The 21,222-nt window shown below is 42.6% G+C and overlaps 1 protein-coding gene across 2 annotated transcripts in view; it reads left to right on the forward strand.

Moving 5' to 3' along the window:
- Positions 1-21,222, forward strand: part of LOC142568002 (ankyrin repeat and SOCS box protein 8-like) — a 40,308-nt gene that overhangs the window by 3,727 nt on the left and 15,359 nt on the right. The window contains exons 2-3 of one of the 2 annotated variants that reach the window (XM_075678095.1): positions 4,718-4,966; positions 12,178-18,745. In XM_075678095.1, the coding sequence (XP_075534210.1) occupies positions 4,718-4,966; positions 12,178-12,483 (555 nt within the window). In that variant the 3' untranslated portion in view covers positions 12,484-18,745. Of the gene's footprint in view, positions 1-4,717; positions 4,967-12,177; positions 18,746-21,222 lie in introns of those variants that run through there. The other variant, XM_075678094.1, reaches the window with a different exon arrangement.

The raw sequence follows: 21,222 nt of genomic DNA on the forward strand, positions 1-21,222 counted from the left end.
ACTTGCCAGGTGCAATGCTTTTCATCTTCAGGAAAGCTAGTGCAAATGTCACACAGTGCCGACCACAGTGCAACCAGCCATTGCTTACAAGACGCATCCATCTATTCAACAATGCACCTGTGGTAGCAGCCAATAGCTGTTGTTTTATTGCTGAAGCAGTGGAACACTACAACTTAGGCAAGTTCAATTTCTGCCTCCAGTAATCACATTTTTAAAGAGAGGCAGGATGCAACAATACTTGAGTACTTTTTGATTACAGTGCATCAAAGAACGAATCATTTAAAGGAGCACTGACCTAAAAAATATTATCTTAGTTTTGTGTGTTTTATTATGCAGCTACCAGCTCCATAATTATGGCGTGGAGCCCCAATTCATTGGGAGAGCAGCAAGTGATTATCCTTTAATGCAACATCACTAAAACACACTCCAAGTGCACCGCAGCTCCAAGCAGGAAGCTCATCACATCACAAAAAAAAAAGATTGGGGCATAAATTCCCCACTGGGGAATTGTCATATAGTGCATAACATTCTGTGGAATCATTACTTATTAAACTGATAGTGTATGCTTGAATCCAAGACTACTGTGCTTGAAGTGATAAGAAACTCCAAAATATACCACATACTATGACGATCTCCTCCCCTTCGTAAGGGATCCCGGTTGTTGTAGTGTTTTATTTCTCGCATAATTGGCCTGCTGACACACTCAATTGCATTCCAACATGTCCTCATGAGAAGCTTCTCTCTGTTGTTGCAGACGCAATTGTCTCACTGCCTGCATTTTCTACACATGCCCTCGCTTGCGTTCTAACTGCGCCTCTGTAAGCGCTGCGTCTTGTCCCCCGATATCAAGTGCACCGGTCACGCTTCAAGAAAATGATAATAGTTTGCTCTTTTGCATAGAGTCCCCGTACAATAATTACTAGAGGAAACTCTGGTGCTGTGATTGTTCAGCCACCATGAGAATGATGGTTCTTACATAGATTTGCCTGATCTTCATACTTGTGGATTCAGACGTTCGTGTGAATTTGTTTATTACACTTTATCTGTCTTCATTGTCCTAAATTTCAAAGCGAGCTATACATTTCCAAATGCAGAATACTCTGCGAACACGCGCAATCGCTTCTAATTGTAACAGTTCAGCCTGTCGAGGTGACCAAATTGAAAACGCGCCAAGCGTCTCAATACATAGCTTGCCCACAAGAAATTCATAAGTGCCTTCTATGCCGCTTGTCAATGCATGTGTCCGTGGCCTAATGGTTTCAATATCGGGATTTTGTGCAAGAGGTCCTCTGTTCGAATCCTGCTGTCGGACAATTTTAATGTTTATTTAATTATAACATAGGACTTTGGGGAAAATGATGAGTTTACATAGTCACGAAGCCGTTTGAAGACACCAGGACGAAGTTCAGGCAAATCCATGTACTAACCATCATTCCCATCCTGGCTGAACAAACCATCATTTCTCAACAAAACATTGTTTTATGCATTAAAGCACAAAAGTAACTGGAGCGCCATTGCATTTCTCCGCAAAGTTTGGGAATTAATTTCTCGAAACTCGTGTCATCCTGAGAATTCGTTCCGAGTGGATCCGCCTTGCAAACTCCATGGCTAGAGTTTCTAAATTGCAATATAGGCCATAATGTAATTACTTAAAAACTTAATTAGGATTTTTTTAATTAGTTGATTATGCATTTCAATTTCTTGTGCAAGTAGTGTCTGCCACTTTGAGTTGTCCACCTCATGAACTAGAATTGTGCTATCTGCCACAGGCAACCTGCAAGCATTTTTTAAGGTGTTCACTGAAGCACCCTGTATATACATTCCACTGGTCCTTTCTAGTGGCTATGCGGTTCTGCTGAACACAAGGTCGTGGGTTTGATTCCCAGTCAACATAACAGCCATATTCTGATGGGCATGTAATGCAAAAATGCTTGTCTACATAGGCTTGGGTGTACGTTAAGGAACCTCAGGTTGCTGGTATTAATCAGAGGACGATGAACACGGGGAAGACTGCCTCAAGCAACGCCCGATCCCAAATTCATGCTGAACGGAGTGACATTCGAGAACATGCCCACTCCCCACATTTTCGGTCTCCTCCTACAGAGTGTCGGAGCCAGCCTATCAACAATCCAGAAACTTCAAGAGACCATCACCCAACTCATGCACTTGGTGAAGAGAGTGGCCCACCGAAAACACAGCCTCAAAGAACAAGACATGCTCCTCCTCACGCAGGCACTCATTGTCTGCAGTGTCAAATACGGCACACCTTTCCTCGGCTTAAATAACAGCCAAAGAGGGAAGCTGAACATACTCTTACGCAAAACATACCATCTTACCTTAGACCTTTTCCCCACTGTGTCCATGGAGAAACTCCTCCGATTGGGTGTACACAACATGTGGGAGAAACTTGCCGAAGCGCAACACACCAGCCAGTTAGATTGCCTGCAACTCACAACAACAGGCCAGGCTACCTTACGGCGGCTGGCATACGATGGAGAAGACAAACCAAGCCATAAGCAGTGAATCCCGCTGCAAATCAGGAACCGCATAGAAGTTTCTCCTATCCCACGAAATATGCACCTGTAACACCATGCAGCAAGATGGGAGGCAAGAGTGCACACATTGCAGTGCTCCTTTGGGGAAGAAATGGCCAGGCACACCGACGTAGCCGAGTGCAGAGTCGGGCAGGCATGCGCCCTTAGTGTGATAAACAACCAAAAGGAAGAACTTGCAGCAGCCACAGTACACGCAACAGACATAGACACTGCAGAAGAGGTAGCAATAGCCCTAGCAACCACCAAGACTAACTCAACTGACTACGTCAATATCCTGACAGACTTGCAAACAGTGTGCCACAATTACACAATAGGCAAAATATCGACAGCCGCCTTACGCATCCTTGAATGCACCAACCACTTACCCGAACTGCACATAGTGGTGGCGAGCCAGCCCAGGCTCCAGCTTGGAAACATATTCTCCATGCAGCCTCGCTAGGAGACACAGTAACGGTCCCTCCAGACAAGCCCGTACTGCGCAGATACACAGACGTACTCGCATGCCACAGACGTACTCGCATGCCACAGACGGGGGAGAATAATCTATACCCGGCCACACCTGAAGCTCTCGGAAGAGGACACTATAACTTGCAGACAACTACAAACCAACACTTTCCCACATGGTACGAAATATCATATAATTTATCCCACACTTTAGGAATCATCTCATTTACCCCACACTTTAGGAATACGACTGCAAATTCTACTGTACTGTAAACACCCTGTACCACATGGTATGGGAATGCAATCAAAACACCAACATCCCCCATACCCAACACTGGAGCAATGAGAGACCCACCTCACCAGCCTCAACCCTGATAACCAGCGTCAGCTGGTGAACAGGGAAAGGCAGTTGGCCTGGTCATGGGGCTTCCTGGACTGAGGAGGCCAGCCACAAGGAAGGAGACCGAACAACTTCGTATGCTCGCAATAAAATTCAATCATTCTCATCATCATCCCTGGTATAGTGATTGCCTTCGTCAAATTTAATTTTCATTTGCTCATGCATCTTGTGTGAAGAAGGCATTTCACAGTCTGTTTTGCCTTGTACCATTGTATAGTGGAAACATTTGCCTGGCACCTGCTGCAGTGGCTGAGCACCCATGGCATTTCGCTGCTGAACACAAGATCATGGATTAGATTCCCTGCCACCATGGCTGCATTCCTGTGAGATTGGAACATAAGTGTAATGTAAATTAGGTGCATATAAAGATCCCTATGTTGTCCAAATTGATGCAGAGCCCTCCAATGTTTGGTGTCTGTTATATCCCAGGTGTTGCTTTGGCACGTTAAAGTTGGTTGCTGACAAAAAAAATTTTATCATGTTTTTGTTTCTTTATTGGATCGCTGTCGACCCCGCAATGGAGCGAAATTTTCTAAATTGTTGCCTTTTAATACGACCAGTCCAATGTGCGCGCCAAGTGCAACATGGTTTCAGGTGTGAAAAGGAAACTGTTCATGTCACTGACACTGAAACCTGATGTGGTCTTGAGATACCAGACACCGCTGATGTTTACACACACACTATGAGCATGCTCTTAAGTTGTTTATGATACTATGTGACCCCCACCTCAGCTGTCAGTACCATTATGAGCCTCCTCTTATGCGTCTGAAGCCATGCTGCACTTGGCGAACATTTTGAATATATTGCACAAAAGGTGCTATAATTTATTATTTGTGGTGCCCTCAAGGAATTGAGGCTTTGTGCCATAATTATGCAGTTGGCAGCTACCTTAAAAAGCAAAAAGAAAGAAAAATAAAGGGACAAATTTTTTGTGTCAGTGCTGCTTAACATTCTATCTGTCAACCATCAGTAAACATTTTTCTGGTACTTTGCAAAATATGGAACAATAATGCCTAAATTTGGGCAAAGTTTGATCTAGAGATGGTTATGGGTTTATAGCATGGGCATTTGGAATCTTTCATTATTTCTTGCAAGCAGCCAAAGTGTTGTACATAAGCCTTGACGTCATCTGTGACACTTGTACCATGTGTTCTCTGGTAGCTGTGAAGCAAAGCTGGGCTATGAAAGAATTGAAACGTAAGCCACGTGTGCGGATTACAAGCATCTGTGAAAATCTTTATGGAAGCATGCCTTTTGTCTTGTCTCAACTTGACATGCAGGTATTAGTAAGCAAGCTAAGCGAATGTGTATGGTGCAGGTAAACCGTTATGATGGCTACCACCGCACGGCTCTCCACCACGCAGTGGAACGCAGTCCTCAGTGCACATCGCTGCTCCTAGCAGCGGGTGCTGACACGGAGTCTGTCGATGTGAACAGGGACACCCCGCTACACTGGGCCGCCTTTCGCAACCGGGCCGACTGCTGCCGGCTGCTGCTGGAGCACCAGGCACACGTGGACAGCCTCGACTTCAATCACGACACTCCACTCAGCTGGGCTGCTATGAAGGTGAGATAGCTGCAAGGGACTCCAAGATGGCCTAACAATGTTGAGGTGAAAAGGCTGCATTGCTTCTAATGGAATCTGCTATCACTGCTGCACCAAACCAGACAGTACCACCCAATGTCATGCTTGCGGAGGTGCAGCGAGGATTGATAAATGCCAAGTGACTCTCAAGAAGAACGGAACTACTGCCTGTTGTTTAGAGTGATTGCTTCTGTGGAATGGTCAGTCACAATTGGGCCGAAAAAAGCAGGGCGTTCATTGCTCGATTTAGTGATGTCAGAAGGCATGGTGTGATGCTGGATTTTGGTCCTTGTGTAGCTGCAAACATGTCAGGGTTGAAGTTCCCCAAACTTTTCCCACATTGGCCAGTGTTTATGTGCCTGCCACTCACGATGGTGACTGGTGTGATAAGCCAATAAGCCACTGTGATTGCCACTGATGGATAGGAAGACAAGTTTATTTCGGTACATTGAACTGGTAGAGGAGTTTTTCTCTACTTTTTTTTTAACATATATGTTTGTATTTAGTGTAGATGAATAGTAACCTACATTTGACATTTTATGCTGATACCAGCAGCAGTTGTGCTTTTCATACCTTGAGAAAGTATAAAGTAGACATCACCCAGCTATCCACTAGCATGTGATGAAATGTGAGTCGTACTGGTGGATATGTACACAGGATCCTAAAAAAATTGTGTAAATCAATGCAATTGTGTTTACTTGTTTGAAACTGCAGCAGTTTCTCACCTCACATAGTGGTTTGTAATTCTAGTACCAAATACTTTGCTCCTGAAGGCACAGTGTTTAATCACTATGTTAAATTTGCTAAGAAACTGCTTCATATGGAATCTTCATAAGGGCAGACAAAGAAAAGCAACTTCTCAGTTGTACCTTTGGGTCACATTGTTACAAAATGATACCGTCACCTTATTTATGTTTCGCTGCAAGTTTTAAAAAATATGCGAGCTATGAAATTGTGTAGTTAAATGGCTGTGGCATTCTTCACATAATTGCCCATCACATTTTTGTTTTGTGCATTTAAAGAAGTTGCAGATTCACCCAAAAGGCGAAGTATCAATTGCGATAGTAAATCATTAGACAGCTGTACGAAGTAAGGTTAGTAATTTTGTCAGTTGTATAAATTGCAGTAATTGTTCGCTTACTGACTACATTAACAAGCTTGGTGTCATGCACGCATAGGCAAACATGAACAGATCTCACTCAGTGGTTGCGGACACTCGCTGTCAGAATGCTGGTGGGATAAAGAGCGGTCACGTTCGCAAATTAAACGCTTCATGCCACCTTTAGTTTCAATACATCTTTGAAACTTGAGATTACGTGACCTCCAACACTAGGTGCGCGAGAACACAGAGCACACGAAGCCATAAGCCATCTCGGCTCTTGTAGTCTTTGTACCTGCCACAGGTTACCTCCAAGATAGGGCTTGCACGGCCGTGCTGAGATGCACCGTATGCAGCACAGCTGGGCTAGCGTGCTCACCTTCCTCCCCCTTAGAGCACACAACGCTGAGCGAGTGGGAAGACAGCGCCCATCGAGCCGCCATCCTTCTCGGCTCATGCTTTCCCTTGCGCCTACGGCAAACGGCGCCGCAGAGCGTCATAGGATCTTATCGCACTTGATCTTTGTATGGAACATCATGGCGACAGTGTAGATTCGCCTATAGTGTCTCTATAATTTCTATCGCATTAAAAAACTGATCGAAGAAACATAATTATCAGAAAATTAATATTTTGCCTTTTTTATATTTGCATGCTGTACAAGCATACCCTGAAGTCGCTATGCGCACTTTTACCTGGCGCTTCTGAGAAGCAGCTTGTTCTTCAATGCTTTGCATAGTATCCTCAACATTTGGCAGTTTTATGCTCTGTGGAAGATGTATGTTCGCAAGACCTCTTGTATGTCACTTGTAGTCCCTCTGAAATTGTTGTGAGAATAGGGCTCTCCTAGGCCAAGTCACGAGCACTGGTGATATCAAAGGGCTATCTCCAAAGCAACTTAAGCAGTTCATGAATTTGTGCAATGCATCCCATTAGTTCATGCTGCACAGGCACATCACATCTTATGCTACAGAAATCAGCATGGCAATTTTTCAGTTTGATGTGTTCTGTGAGCAGCAGCAGCATAGAGCTTCATTGCTTGCTGATACATGAGGGTAGTATGCTTGAAATGTGAGCACATGTTGAGCATGAATACAAGCTGCAGTCATCAGGCATCAACAGAAGTTCGCTGTCCTCTCAGGGCAATGAACTTCTGGCAATGCCTGTCAAGTCAAGGTGAGCATAATATTCTTGCATGCAGGTGTTTGTATGTCACTTGTTCCAAAGAAAAAAAAAGATGTGATTAATCATTGCATTTGCTTTTGTTCATCTGCTTTGTAGCACAAACACATTCTGCATTGGGGTAATTGGCAAACCGGCTACTTATAGCTGCATGCATCAAGTGCACTGCAATTATATATGTGATAGTAGCCTGCATAATAGTGTGCACTGTGTGTGTTTCATAATATTCTCATGTGACTAGCAGTGGTTGAACAAATGAAGTCACGGGCTGGAGCCAGTGCTTCAACGAGGGACTGGCAAAGACCCTTGTCAAAATGTTGGCACCAGTCAGAAGCTTCATTTGTCCAACCACCATTTTGTCACTTCAAGCCTCCATCTTCCTGTGACCACCCTGTCTGCTTTGGATACTCCACTTGGGTGGCAGTACGTAGATAGTTTTGGACAACAGATTTCATTCCTCTTGTACTACTTCTACTGGTCATATGTAGTACTATACTTAATAGGTACAAGTTGCAGGCTCTCTTTTATTTGATCTCAAAATTCATATAGCATGCTTGCTCACTGTCAATGACATTTTCAAAATTATTATTTGGCACAAATCAATTGAGCAGCAGTACAAACAAAAATTAAGATCGTAACTTTATTTTGAATTGTATGTACTGTATGAAAGGACTAGGAAGAAAACAGCTTCTCTTTCTGCCTCACAACAGCAAGACACCACATGTTGCATCACGTTCTGGACCTCCGAGTTCTGCATTGACAGGACAAAGCACCATTATTCTAAACATGTTCTTTCTTTTCTTTAAAATGTGCATACATTTATCAAGCTCACTGTCTCGATGACCATCATTGTGTGTCAGTGCACTCTAAAGCTAGTGTAAATGTAACAAACCTCTCTCCTGTGACATGCACAAAATAAATTAAGAGGCTAAGCAGGGAAATACACAGGAGCAGTTGCTTCGTAGATGAAGAAAAAGTTCAGGGTTCAAACGTGGGAGCAGCATCTTTCCGGAGTGGTCACTCCACCATCTTAGCTAACCTGGAGCCTTGCAGATCGTAGAGCGAGGCTGAATTAACATCTCAAAACATACCAACACCAGATATGGCAAATCAGTTCTGTGGAAATTTGCAGAACTCATTTGATGTGGAATGTGAAATCTGCAGAGCGTCAGTGTTTCAGCGCTTTGGGTTGTTGGTTAATTCAGGCTCGCTCTGCGATCTGCTTGCCTCTTGGTTAGCTCAGATGGTATAACAACCGCTCCAGAATAGTGTTAGTCTCAAGTTCGATCCCCAGATCATGACAAATTTTTCTCCGACTGCAAAGCTTTCTTTCCGAGAAACCTATATGGATTTGCTTTCAAGCTTCGTGGCTGCTGTCGAATAGATGCAATTTTTCCTTTCATCACGCCTACACTGCAGCATTGAATCATACCTAGCAATGTAATCAGGAATGCAGTAAATAGTATGGCATCAGATACAGGTGCTATCACGTACAATAACTGCTATCATATCACAGAGGTGCTTATATAAATTGAGCAGTGCATGATACATCCTGCTCAGTAGACAACCTGTACAGTGCACATAATGTGCACATAAACTATAATTTCACAAGGACAACTGGAGATTAATAAGACACCTCTGCACTACTGAGGCCTTCAATAAAATGCCTTCGTAAAAGGGGCTCTGAAAGACCTTTCTAAGTAATCATAGAATGACCTCACTATATGACTACATTACTTCATAAATCTCCTGCTGCAAAAATTTTTTGAAAGCCTCTATTACAAGTGAATTTAACAGGAATTGGTCTCCCTGGTGCAATATTCAGCCACTCCCTCCCACATGACTCATTCGATCAGCCAATGGCCCTCAGTCCCCAGCAGTTGCAGAGCGCCTGACAAAGGCAGCAGTCAGACCTGTAACGCAGCAGAGGATGCTAAGAATCTCTAAACTCGGATAGGCCGCCAATGGAAACTGACCCTGGCAACATTTAACACCCAAACTCCTTCGAGGGAAGCTAGCTTAGTAGGCCTCTTTGAGGAACTATCAGGCATTGTTTGGGATATCATTGGCCTTAGTGATGTTAGAAGAACTGTTGAGGCTTATACAGTGCTGACTAATGGCCACATCCTCTGCTATAGAGAACTTCCAGATAAGAAGCAGTGCGGAATAGGATTCCTAATCCATGAGGACATAGCCGACTACATTGACGGATTATACAGCATTAATGAGAGGGTAGCAGTAGTCATAATAAAACCTAATAAGAGGTATAGAGTAAAGGTAGTACAAGCCTATGCTCCAACCTCCAGTCATGATGATGATGAAGTAGATCGGTTTTATGAAGATGTGAAGTTAGCTATGAGAAAAGTGCAAACTCAGTATACTGTAGTAATGGGCAACTTCAATGCAAAAGTGGAGGAAAAGCAGGCTGGTGAACAAGCAATGGGCAACTACGGCGTCAATTTTAGAAACACTAGAGGAGAGATGTTGCTAGAATTTGCACAAAGGAACAAGCTGCAAATAATGAAAACCTTCTTCAGAAAGCGTAGTAACAAAAAGTGGACCTGGAAAAGCCCTAATGGTGAAATAAGAAAAGAAATTGATTTCATACTTTCTGCCGATCCCAGCATAGTGCAGGATGTAGAAGTGTTAGGTAGGCTAAAGGTGCATTGATCACAGGTTAGTGAGGTCTAAGATTCACCTCAATTTGAGGACAGAAAGAGCAAAATTGGTCAAGAAGAAACAGGCCAACCTAAAAGCAGGCCAATTCAGGCTGGTACTTGCAAACAAATATGCAGCCTTAGAATAGCGAGATGAAGATGACATAGGAGGTATTGAATGAAACTGTAACTAGGCTGGCTTCAGAAGCAGCAGTCGCAGTGGGAGGTAAGGCACCAAGGCAACCAGTAGGTAAGCACTCCCAAGCAATGAAGGACCTAATAAAGAAATGACAAAGAATGAAAGTGTCCAACTCAAAAGATCAGATAGAAATCACAGAATTGTCAAAAGTGATCAACAGGGAGAAAATAAAGGATATTCGAAATTACAACGTAAGAAAGACTGAGGAAGTAGTAGAAAATAGATGCAGCATGATATCAGTGAGAAGAAAACTTGGCATAGGACAAGGCAAGATGAAAGGCACTGAAAGATAAGCAAGGTAATATGATCAGCAATTTCGAAGATATAGTAAAAGCAGCAGAGGAACCCTATACTGTCCTGTACAATACCCAGAGCAGCCACGACACCTCCTTTTGAAGTAGTAATGAATAGGTTACAGAGGCTCCTTGTATAACTAGCAATAAAGTTAGAAGGGCCTTACAAGACATGAAACAAGGAAAAGTGGCATGAGAATATGGAATAACAGTCTATTTAATCAAAGATGAAGTAGGTGTCATGCTTGAAAAGCTTGTGGCCCTTTATAGAAAATGTCACACAACTTCAAGGGTTCCAGGGGACTGGAAGAATGCCAACATTATACTAATCCACAATAAAGGAGATGTTAAAGAATTGAAAAACTATAGGCCCATTAGCTTACTTCCACTATTGTATAAAATATTCACCAACATAACTTCTAATAGAATAAGGGCAACACTTCAGTCAACCAAAAGAACAGGCTGGCTTCAGGAAGGGATACTGTATACAATGGATCACATCCATGTAATCAATCAGCTAATCAAGAAATCTGTAGAGTATGATCAGCCTCTCTACATGGCTTTCATAGATTACGAAAAGGCATTTGATTCAGTAGAGATACCAGCAGTCATAGAGGCAATACGTAATCAAAGTAGTATAGGAGGCTTGCGTAAATATCTTGGAAAATATCTGCAGTGATTCCACAGCTTTCTTAATTCTCCACAAGAAAAGTAGAATGATACCTGTAAAGAAAGTGATCAGACAAGGAGACACAATCTCTCCAATGCTATTCACTGCGTGCTTGGAAGCATTCAAGCTATTAAACTGGGAAAGCTTAGGACTGAGGATCAATGCTGAATATCTCAACAACCTTCGGTTTTCAGATGACATTGTCCTGTTCAGCAACACTGGGGACGAATTACAACAAATGATTGAGGGCCTCAACACAGAGAGTGTAAGAGTGGGGTTGAAGATTAATATGCAGAAAACAAAGATAATGATCAATAGCCTGGCAAGGGAACAAGCATTCAGGATCGCCAGTCAGCATCTAGAGTCTGTGAAGGAGTATGTTTACCTAGGTCAATTACTCACAGGAGCCGTGATCATGAGAAGGAAATTTACAGAGGAATAAAAATTGGTTGGAGCGCATACAGCAGACATTATCAGATCCTGACTGGAAGCTTACCATTATCATTGAAAAGGAAGGTGTACAATCAGTGCATTTTACCTGTGTTGACATATGTGGCAGAGACTTGGAGACTGACAAAGAAGCTTGAGAACAAGTTAAGGACTGCGCAAAGAGTGTTGGAATGAAGATTGCTAGGCATAACGTTAAGAGACAGAAAGAGAGTGGTTTAGATCAGTGAGCAAACGGGTATAGCCAATATTCTAATTGACATTAAGAGAAAGAAATGGAGCTGGGCAGGTCATGTAATGCATAGGTTAGATATCCGGTGGTCCATTAGGGTTACAGAATGGGCGCCAAGAGAAGGGAAGCACAGTCAAAGACGGCAGAAGACTAGATGGGGTGATGAAGTTAAGAAATTCGCAGGCACAAGTTGGAATTGGTTGGCGCAGGACAGAGAGGCCTTCATCCTGCAGTGGACATAAAATAGGATGATGATGAAGAAAGGTAGCTATCACACTAGCGCATGCCATCTCTACCTCCTTTAGTCTCCACTACTGTGCTGGAAGCTTCACATAGGGGGGATGGCAAGGGAACAAGGCCCCGCCCGAAAGTTGGGCAATTCCTGATGTTTTTTTTTTTTTACAATGCTACTTCCAGTTCAGGTGTGCGCGGCCCTCTCTCGACACGAGACGGGCGCTTGGACTGCCTTGCACCACTGCGCGCCTGGAGTTACGTCACCCACAAAAACCAATCAGAGCATGCGGTTGTCAAAGTGTCTCGCCAGCGAGCGGGCTGGTCATGGCACCCCGTAGTAGTCGCAGTATCTGCACTATGCGCAACTGTCATGCGTATGGCAAAACAATTGCTATGTTCATGGCAGGGTTGAAGTGCGTACTCACACTCGTATGTTCCAGTCTGGCCATGCTGCGTGGTGCGGACTGGCTTTGTCCTGCACCAGCTTGACCAACGGATAGTAGCCAAATCTAGATTGCGTATTTCCTAGCGATATCACTAGCCTAATATGAAGCAATGTCTGTCAAGGGGTCTAACCAGGAGTGAGTTCGTGCTGCCACTTGCGAGACACAGCAGGCGCAAGGTGCGTAGAAGCGACCTAGCATGCACAGGCAAGCATACATGTGGTCTGGGAGGTGACGGTATGCATTGCTGAGTAGCACTGTCGCAGTGGACTCAATACAAGGCAAGTGACTGACTTAGGCACGTAATGTTTGAAAGAGCACAGATGTCGTACGCCAAGTGCCGCCTCACATAACTGGTGGAGAAAAGAAGATGCTTAAGCAGATGACCGTCAATCGACACTGGAAGAGCAAAGATGAAATACCTTTTTGGTCTTTTTGAGATCACAGACAAGTATATTTTTTCATTTATTTAACTTAAAATTAGCAATAATAGTATTTCTGAGAAGATTCTCGTGGTCATGAAATCTACCAGTACCTGTCGAGCCCACTTGCGACTTAGCTGCTCACGACATTGCAAAGGACAGAGCAAGCGATTTTAGATTGTTTGTGACACGAGATTGTAAATTATCTGCTGAATGCACTAGAATAATATTTGGCTGACGTGATCACAGAAGTCTCGTCTACAGATTATCAACACTTTCTTATTATGTTCAACAAAAATTTTAGGATCCCTTTAACATTAATGTCACTATGGCAACCCCATGTTCCACAGGGATCTTGGACAACTGCTTTGACATATATAGAATGCTGACCTGTTTCTGCTCTTTACCTTGGCAATGGTGGTAACAGTAATATTTCATTGTAGCAGACCAGCTCACAACACAAGGACAGGCGGTAAAGTGCCCATACTAGTGCCCTTGCACGAGCAGTGATTCTTGTTTCAACATGTTTGCATCATTGTTTGAAATAAATGCTTACTGGCAGCACTTCATCTGTGTCAGTTTCACCATTCCTGTGTTGTGCGCTGGTCTGCCACAATATGTTTGACTATTTTTTCCCATTACATGAAGATTCCAAAGTAATTTTGTTGGCATCATGATGTAGTATTACCACTTCAAAAGTACATGTCAATGGGCACCTTCAAAAATTGTATTCAGAGCTGTTAGGTCTCAATAAATTGCAGCATAAGAAGAGAAAGGAAAGCAAGAGAATGTAACCAAAAGGTAACGCTACACACGTGGTTCTAAAAGGTGCTGTAGCCTTCTTGATACGAAGCTTTTAGTTGCAGTGTGTTGGGTAGAAAATTCGACCACTTGGTTGACATTCACGGTGGGTAGTGCAGACAGAACTACGGCTGGGTAATTGACCGATTTAACTTTTGATTAATCAGTTAATGCTTTAATAATTTTATTTTGTGGATAATCAGTTGTCGTCACATGCGCAAAATCTGGCAAGTTTCGTCACCAACGTTGCCGCTTTAACAGCTCAGCAGCCATTAAAAGACAGATCAGGATTGCACTACACCTAAGCACACTACGCATCAAGCTGACAAATGGAAAACAGTCTCCACAGCACCTGCTTTTGCCTGGACATAGAACAAAGGGCCAATGATGCATTAAGAAGGTTTGCATGATCAGGGATAGGACTGCCAGACAATGTTGACAAGCTTCTTTGCCATTGCAGTTGAACTTACGATATGTCCACTCAGGCAAAGTGTCACAGGCATGATACAAAAAACTCTCAAAAGCAGTTTTTTTTCCAAGTTTATGTACATAAATCACCAGTTGTGATTTTTTAGCACAGATGCACAAATTCAATTAATTGATTTGTATAACTTTTTATTGATGTCTTGGCACTAGACAAAATGCAACGAAGGAGGAGATGAACAGTAAGGCAATATGTGTGCAGACACAGACTCTGCGTGGAAGGATTATACATTGCCCTTACTGTGGGGCCATGTCAAAGGAATTCCTTTGAATCTGGGTGACCCTGCAAGCACGTAAACTTGCCGGTCTAGAAAAATGTTTCATGAAATATGGTACAACAAGCTGCTTTAGAGACAGGCCATTGACAAGCCTCATCTGTAAAAAAGGTGAATGAGATGGTCTGGTGAGGTGATGTTTTGAAGCCACTTACTTCGCATCGATTCAGATAAAATTAAAATCATTAGTAGGGTTGATGCTCAACCAGACTTGAGGCTTCAACTGTGTTCAGTAGAACCTTACACACTTATTCTCTGCATTCATTATCATTTCTTATCATTCATTTGAGAGGTGCATTCATAAGCAGCCGCATGTAATTCAACCATTTGACCATCTGTGCAAGCAATAGTTTCCATGCATTGCCTCGGTATTCCTTCACAGCGGCAGGGAAATTTCATTATACCGAAATGTGTATAAACATACTTCATTATATTGAGGTTCAAAATACTGGATGTTCTGTGGAAAAGAAGATATAAAAAAGTAAATACTTCATTAATCAATAATTTCGTTATTGAAGTTCGTTATGTCGATGTTTAACTATATTTAACTAGGGTGGGTTGCTCTTTACTGTTTTTCATAGGCCCTTTTTTCAGACTCAAGCCTAAGCAAAAATCCCTATGAACAGAAATTAGAATGTGCAAACAAGCTGAAAACCCTTCCTGGCTTTTTGTACCAGTGATGCCAGTTTTTAAAGCGAAGCTTTCTCTTAGACACTCCACTCGGTTTGCTTGGTGGTAGTTATGTCGCATCTCTCGAGCACAGCACAAGGCATGGAAATCTGGCATCTCTTGAGCACAGTGCACACAAACATGCACATCGCTCAAAATGCTAGTCAAAGACAATAGACTCGAGCAGCAATGCATCAATCACTCCAAACAACATGCTCACATAGAAATGTTTATGGGCAATCTCATTATATAAATCTGAGTGGTAGTGAGACCACCAGAGATGCCTAGGAAGACCTCCAAAAAAGCGAAGAAGTGGAAAAGCTGAAAGAAGAGCATCAGCGTTATGCAGCAAACATCTGTGCAAATGCCTCGAAAGCTTTTCACTTTCACAGTTCCAACACAAGTGTTGGATGTGTGCAAGTTTCTTTTTTATGATACCGACTACCATCAAGTGTTTTCATTCATTTCAGCACATCTGTCCTTTAGTTAGTGTATGGGACTCATGTCCCACATAATTAGATTGTCAGGAAGTGAAGCTTGATTGTGTTAATAACAATCTTGATCAAATTTTCAGTGCCATGGGCCTGAGGTAATGTTTAGGCAAGTTAAAGTGCATGCCAAAGTAATCATTCAAATATTGTAGGAGTAGTGATGTTTGGGCTAGATCAGTCACCATAGGGAGCATATATCTCAGTGGTTCTGTTCTGAGCAATACAGATTGTACTAGGTAAAACCTATTCAGCCAACTTAGGGAGCCCTGTGGCAATTTGAAGAAATGATTTGGAATGAGTCTCATATTAGTGCACATCACTTCACAAATATTTTTTGACAAAAATATTTAGAAAGCTTCTTGCACAAATGCTGCTGAGCACGAGGTCACTGGTTTGAATCCCAATAGGATGGAAGCGGAATGCAAAACACTCATTTACCGTGCTTTTGGTACACTTCAAAGTACCCCAGTTGGCAAGAATTAATCCAGGGTCCTCCACTGTGGCATCTCTCATAGTTCTCAGACTCTCCATATGTCATTAAATTCTCTCTCTCTCTCTCTCTCTCTCATAGCCTGTGAATTGCTTTGGAATGTTAAGCCTCATCCATAAGCCTTGCATGAGCATCATCATCATTGGCCCGTTTCATGTCCACTGAGGACATAGGCCTCTCCCAGTTATCTCAAGTCTCTGCTGTCTCGTGCCAGCTGCCTCTGCCCTAAGCCTTCGAATTTTTTAATTTCATCAAACCACCTTGTACTGTGGCAACCTCAACAGTCTTCTTCCTTCCCCTGAGACCCATTCTGTCACTCGAATAGACAGCTGGTTATCTGTCGAACTCGTTACTTGGCCTGCCTAACTGCACTAATTTCTCCTAATCTCCACTATGAGAACAGTCACTCATATTTGCTCTCTATTCCGTGCCATACGTTGCCAAAATCTGGCTGCACGGCACCATACCGGCTTTTCCTCCGTTTATTCGGCTATTTTCTGCATTCAAATTGGGGTAAGCCTTATTCTTTGCTGTCACTTTTCTGAGAGTGCAGGGGTCCTTCTTACCAGCTCTCCCCTGTTAGCCCATCAAGTACTCAATGAATGGACTTGTCTTTCTGTTACATAATTGCAGTGTAGGTATACAAGCTTTCAGGGATGTGTACTGCCTATTTTTTATGTACGAAGCCACACTGCCCTTGGCAGTTGTTTTGAACTAACTATCACATTAAAAGGTGACGCTGTCATTTGTTCTGCTTTCAAGAAATTGAGGCTTTGTTTTGTGGGGTTCTCACCCATGCTCTTGGGCCAAAGCAACGACAACACAGTAGTGCAAACAATCACAAGGGCATTTATTGCACCTTTCATAGACTAATGCCTGCTAGCCGAGTTGCTATCTACAAAACATGCCGATGCACAATAAATCGCCGAAGTCCGACTCACCGCGACCGGATAATGAGCGAATATGTTCGCCCCATGCTGGACACCAGCGCCTGGTCATTCGCGCGTACGGTCACTCAAACGGTGGCGCATTCTAACGATTGTGTTCGTCCATTCCGGGGTAGGCTTCACGAGACGGTCTCGCAGAAGCATGGATCGGCGCATTCGCAGAACGTCCGCGCCGCTTGCTGATCCCGAGCCAAAGAGGAAGAGCCTTCTCCTTTTGGCACCCAAGTAACCCCGCCGTTAGATGGCGTTAGCAGAGCAAGACTCGCGCCATCTCTCGTACTGCGCTTCAACCAGTCAGACTGCCGCTGGCAGCAAGCCACACGGCGAAGCCGGATTACAGGAGACTGGAGCTATGCAGGAAAACAACATATCAGGGGACGCGTAAGAGTCTCGCATCCCCACAGTTTAAGAAAAAATTGTGCCTAATGGGTCAGCATTTCTTCAAGAACAGGGCAGTGTAGTTGAACTTAGCTTTGTGCCTTTGGTGTAACACTCACACTTTTTGTCCCCTGTGGTAGGAAACACTGGCTTAAGTCTCAGCTTAGGTTTCATGTTTATTGTCTAGTATTTGTACAGTTGACATCAAAAGTTTATAGACCACAGGATCTGAGGAAACACTGAATTTTGAAGCACTTTGGGACAGTAGCCCATAAAGCCATAATGTACTACACAATGTTTTTTGTAAGCTATACCAATACAGGCTAGAAATTTGAATACCAGGCGGAAGTATTCGGCTTTTTCTAAGATCTTGCAGTCCGTTAACTTTTGACTCCAACAGACTTTTTTGTGGCCAAGAGCAAAGAGACGAAAGAAAAAGAAAAACTACAAGCCAATGTTTTTAATGCTGTACATATCAGAACTTTGGTTTAATGTGAAATAAAGGAAAAGTGAGCACTTTGCACAGTTTGCAGCTGTAACTTAAGTGTTTGTTATAACCGAAGAAAAGGGATTGCTGTGTTCATGTTTATTTGAATAAACACGCAAGCCACTTTACATCAAAAAAAGCACAAATGGCAGACAAGATTTTCTCCACACAGAAAACTATGACAGTCACATCATCCAATGCTAGACCTTATTCTTCCATTAACCATCTCAGACCACATGACCTCCCTGCTGCATGGACTATACTGAACGTCACACATTGCTTTCACTGTGCTGAAAATAAATTAACTGCAACAATACCTTGACCTCAGCAAGTTGGTTCATCTTATTAACAGCATTGTGAAAGAGCAAAGGATGAAAATGTAAAGGAACACATGCGACATGCTGGCGTTGAACTTCCAACTAAGCTAGATTTCAAATGACCGGTTATTTTATGCACACTGCGCTTCAGATATACAAAGCACACATCAGCACACAAAGGATTGCACAATTCAGTCACATTCACGTGTTTGCTGAACAATTCCAGAAGTGTGCATGTATGCCTATGTTTGCTAAGACGATGTTTCTGGCCAAAGAAAAAAAAAACTAGGGAACAATGCAAAATACTACAATCATGTTACATAAACCAAGCAAGAGATAAAACCAAGAGAAACCAAGCAAGTGTCGGCTGTCTATCTTTTGTACTGTGTAATAAAGAGATGCCACTTAACGAGGTATCTTTGTACATGTGAATGTGATTGAATTATGCAATGTTTTGTGTGCTTATTTTGTTTTGTGTTTTATGTGTCTGATGCACAGTGTGTATAAAATACCCGGTCGTTTCAAATAAACGGTAGTTTTCGAGTGAAGCATCTGTCTGCTTTGTGTGTGCCTTTTTGTCTTCATCCCTTGTGTTATCAGAACACTTTCATTAAATTGATGGCGATTGCTGCAAGAAGAAAAAAGAAAAATGCTTCTGAGTGCATTGTTGGTGCCTTGAAGGAGGAATGTTGTGGAGCTGCCATTGATGTGAATTGTTCATTTCAATTTCTCAGAACTTTCAAATCTGCGGCCTCTGCACAGCACTGCAGAGCTGTAGTGAAATCCACTGTTACTAATCTGAAGCAAAAATAACCTTGCTGCACCACTCTGATGACTACCTCTTTTGCAAGGTCTTGCAAATTGTTGGGCTGGGCAGTTGGCAGTTTACTGCACAAGAGCTTCTAGGAATTATTGTAGTTCAAACATTCAGCACATAAAGAATGTCTGTTACAAACCTTAGAAAAATGGAGGCTAAATGTGCGTGCTGCTTGTATACCCGCTTTGGTTCTGTCTTTGTTTCTCGGTGTTTGTCACATGTACAGCCTATCGCAAATCAGTAAAGGCCAGCCAGCCATTGCCTGCAATGGGAAATTGGCCTATACTTTTTCGCAATAGCGAGTACAAAGCTAGCACATGCTTGTTTGCTTGTGTGAATAATGCTTTTTAAGGTTGTCACTTAGTAGTTGTAGGAAGCAGGGGCATTACTTATGTCTTAATTTTATCGAAACTGCTTGTTTACATGTTGTTTTCCCTGCCAGGTTTGAAGACTGATTTGTCTTTCGATAAGATACAATTCTATGTTTGTCGCCTTAACATTGCATTGGAAGGCAAGGTTGATGCCCTGCAGAGATTCTGTGCACTCAAACATTCCATTGCTTGGAAAGTGCAATGTAAGAAATGTGCAGCAAATCTTGCAAAAGTAATTGTTAGGTTGCAGTGAAAACTCACCTTGATGAAATTTTCACTACAGTGAATGTTTCTCTCTTTTCAGTTTATTCTTCATTAAATATTTGAGATTGTAACTTGAGCCAGAGTCCACCGCAGCATCTCAGTGGCTGTGACATGCTGATGCTGAGTGCCAGGTCACGAGTGTAATTGCTGGCCATCATGGCAGCTGCGTTCCCGTAGCAAGAGAATGCAATAACACTCATGCACTTCGGTTTACATGCACATTAAAGAACACCAGGTGGCCAAAAACCATCCGAAGCCTTCCACTACGGCGTGCCTTATAACCCACTATGCAGTTTCAGAATGTTGAACCCTAAAATTTAATTTTTAATTTACCTGAAAACATAGCTCTGCTGCACACTTCGTGCCCTGTTGCGCGTCACACTCATGACATACAGAATGACAACCTCTGGGCTTAGCCTCAAAGTTATCATGCTGGTGTTTCCTGCAAGACTTATTCGCACGTGCCCACTAACAGTGCCATAGCCCACCGCAAGTGCTGCGCAGGCTGTAAAATCTTTCTGCCTGCTGGAACATAGAAACCTCGACATCATGAAATCTTCAGTATAACAAGTTTTGTTATATCAAAGTTTGACTGTACCATGTTGGAAGCATGCCATCTGTTGGCTTGAGGTTTATACAAGTCTTTTCCACAGTTGTTTGACACCCCCTCTGTGGTTCAAGGGTTCAAGGGAATCTTCTTCTCGGTGTGCTTGCATGCATGAAGATTACCACTCTGACTGACTGTAGCTCTGGAGTGCTACAGGTACACTTTCTCTTTTGACCTTGGGAACAAGTTGCCCTTTGAGATGGTCGGACAGAATTACCGTGTGCCTCCATGTTTTCTTTTGTTGTCTTCCTCTTTTTACAGTGTGGCATTCTGCTCATTGCCTTACTGCTTCGCCAACTTTGTTTTATAGCACAGAAGTGTTTTATGTTATCATGTTCAAGGAAGGTGGCAGTACTCTGATATATATAATGTATTCTTACTCTTCACTACAACTTTCTCCCAAAGAAGTCCTTGAACATGTTGATTAACAGGCCAAACTTGGAATTTGAGAAGGAAACATGCAAAGTTAGGAATCGTGGCAATTAAAAGGTGAGGTGAAGAATGGCAGTATGAAAATGTGAAGGGAAATGTTATGAATATGTTTACTTGGTTATTCTGACAACAAAATTTCATAAAAATTTTGTTAAAAAAACACAACAGATAAATGTTCTATCAATGTACCCTTAAACATTCAAATCCAATCAGCCTATAACTTTTTTTGAAAAACACAAGTACAGAGGCTGCCACAAAGAACTATTATTATAAATATTACTATAGTTTGCGAATGCTGTGTAGACAGCGGCAAGTGTGAACAGAACATTTACAGTCATATACAACGTCACAAAACACGTACAGTAGACTCGCATATATGAGAAAACACATTTTATGTCGCATGGAAACTTTTGCAGAAAAAAAGATTGCTGATTAAAAGTTGGATATTTTTCACCTGAGAGATTTCCGATTCGAACTGCAGCAAACAGGGATGAAGACACATATGTGTGTCTTGTTCTTTCTGTGCCCATCCTG

Source organism: Dermacentor variabilis, unplaced genomic scaffold, assembly GCF_050947875.1.
Source record: "Dermacentor variabilis isolate Ectoservices unplaced genomic scaffold, ASM5094787v1 scaffold_15, whole genome shotgun sequence".
In the NCBI taxonomy this organism is placed as follows: domain Eukaryota; kingdom Metazoa; phylum Arthropoda; class Arachnida; order Ixodida; family Ixodidae; genus Dermacentor; species Dermacentor variabilis.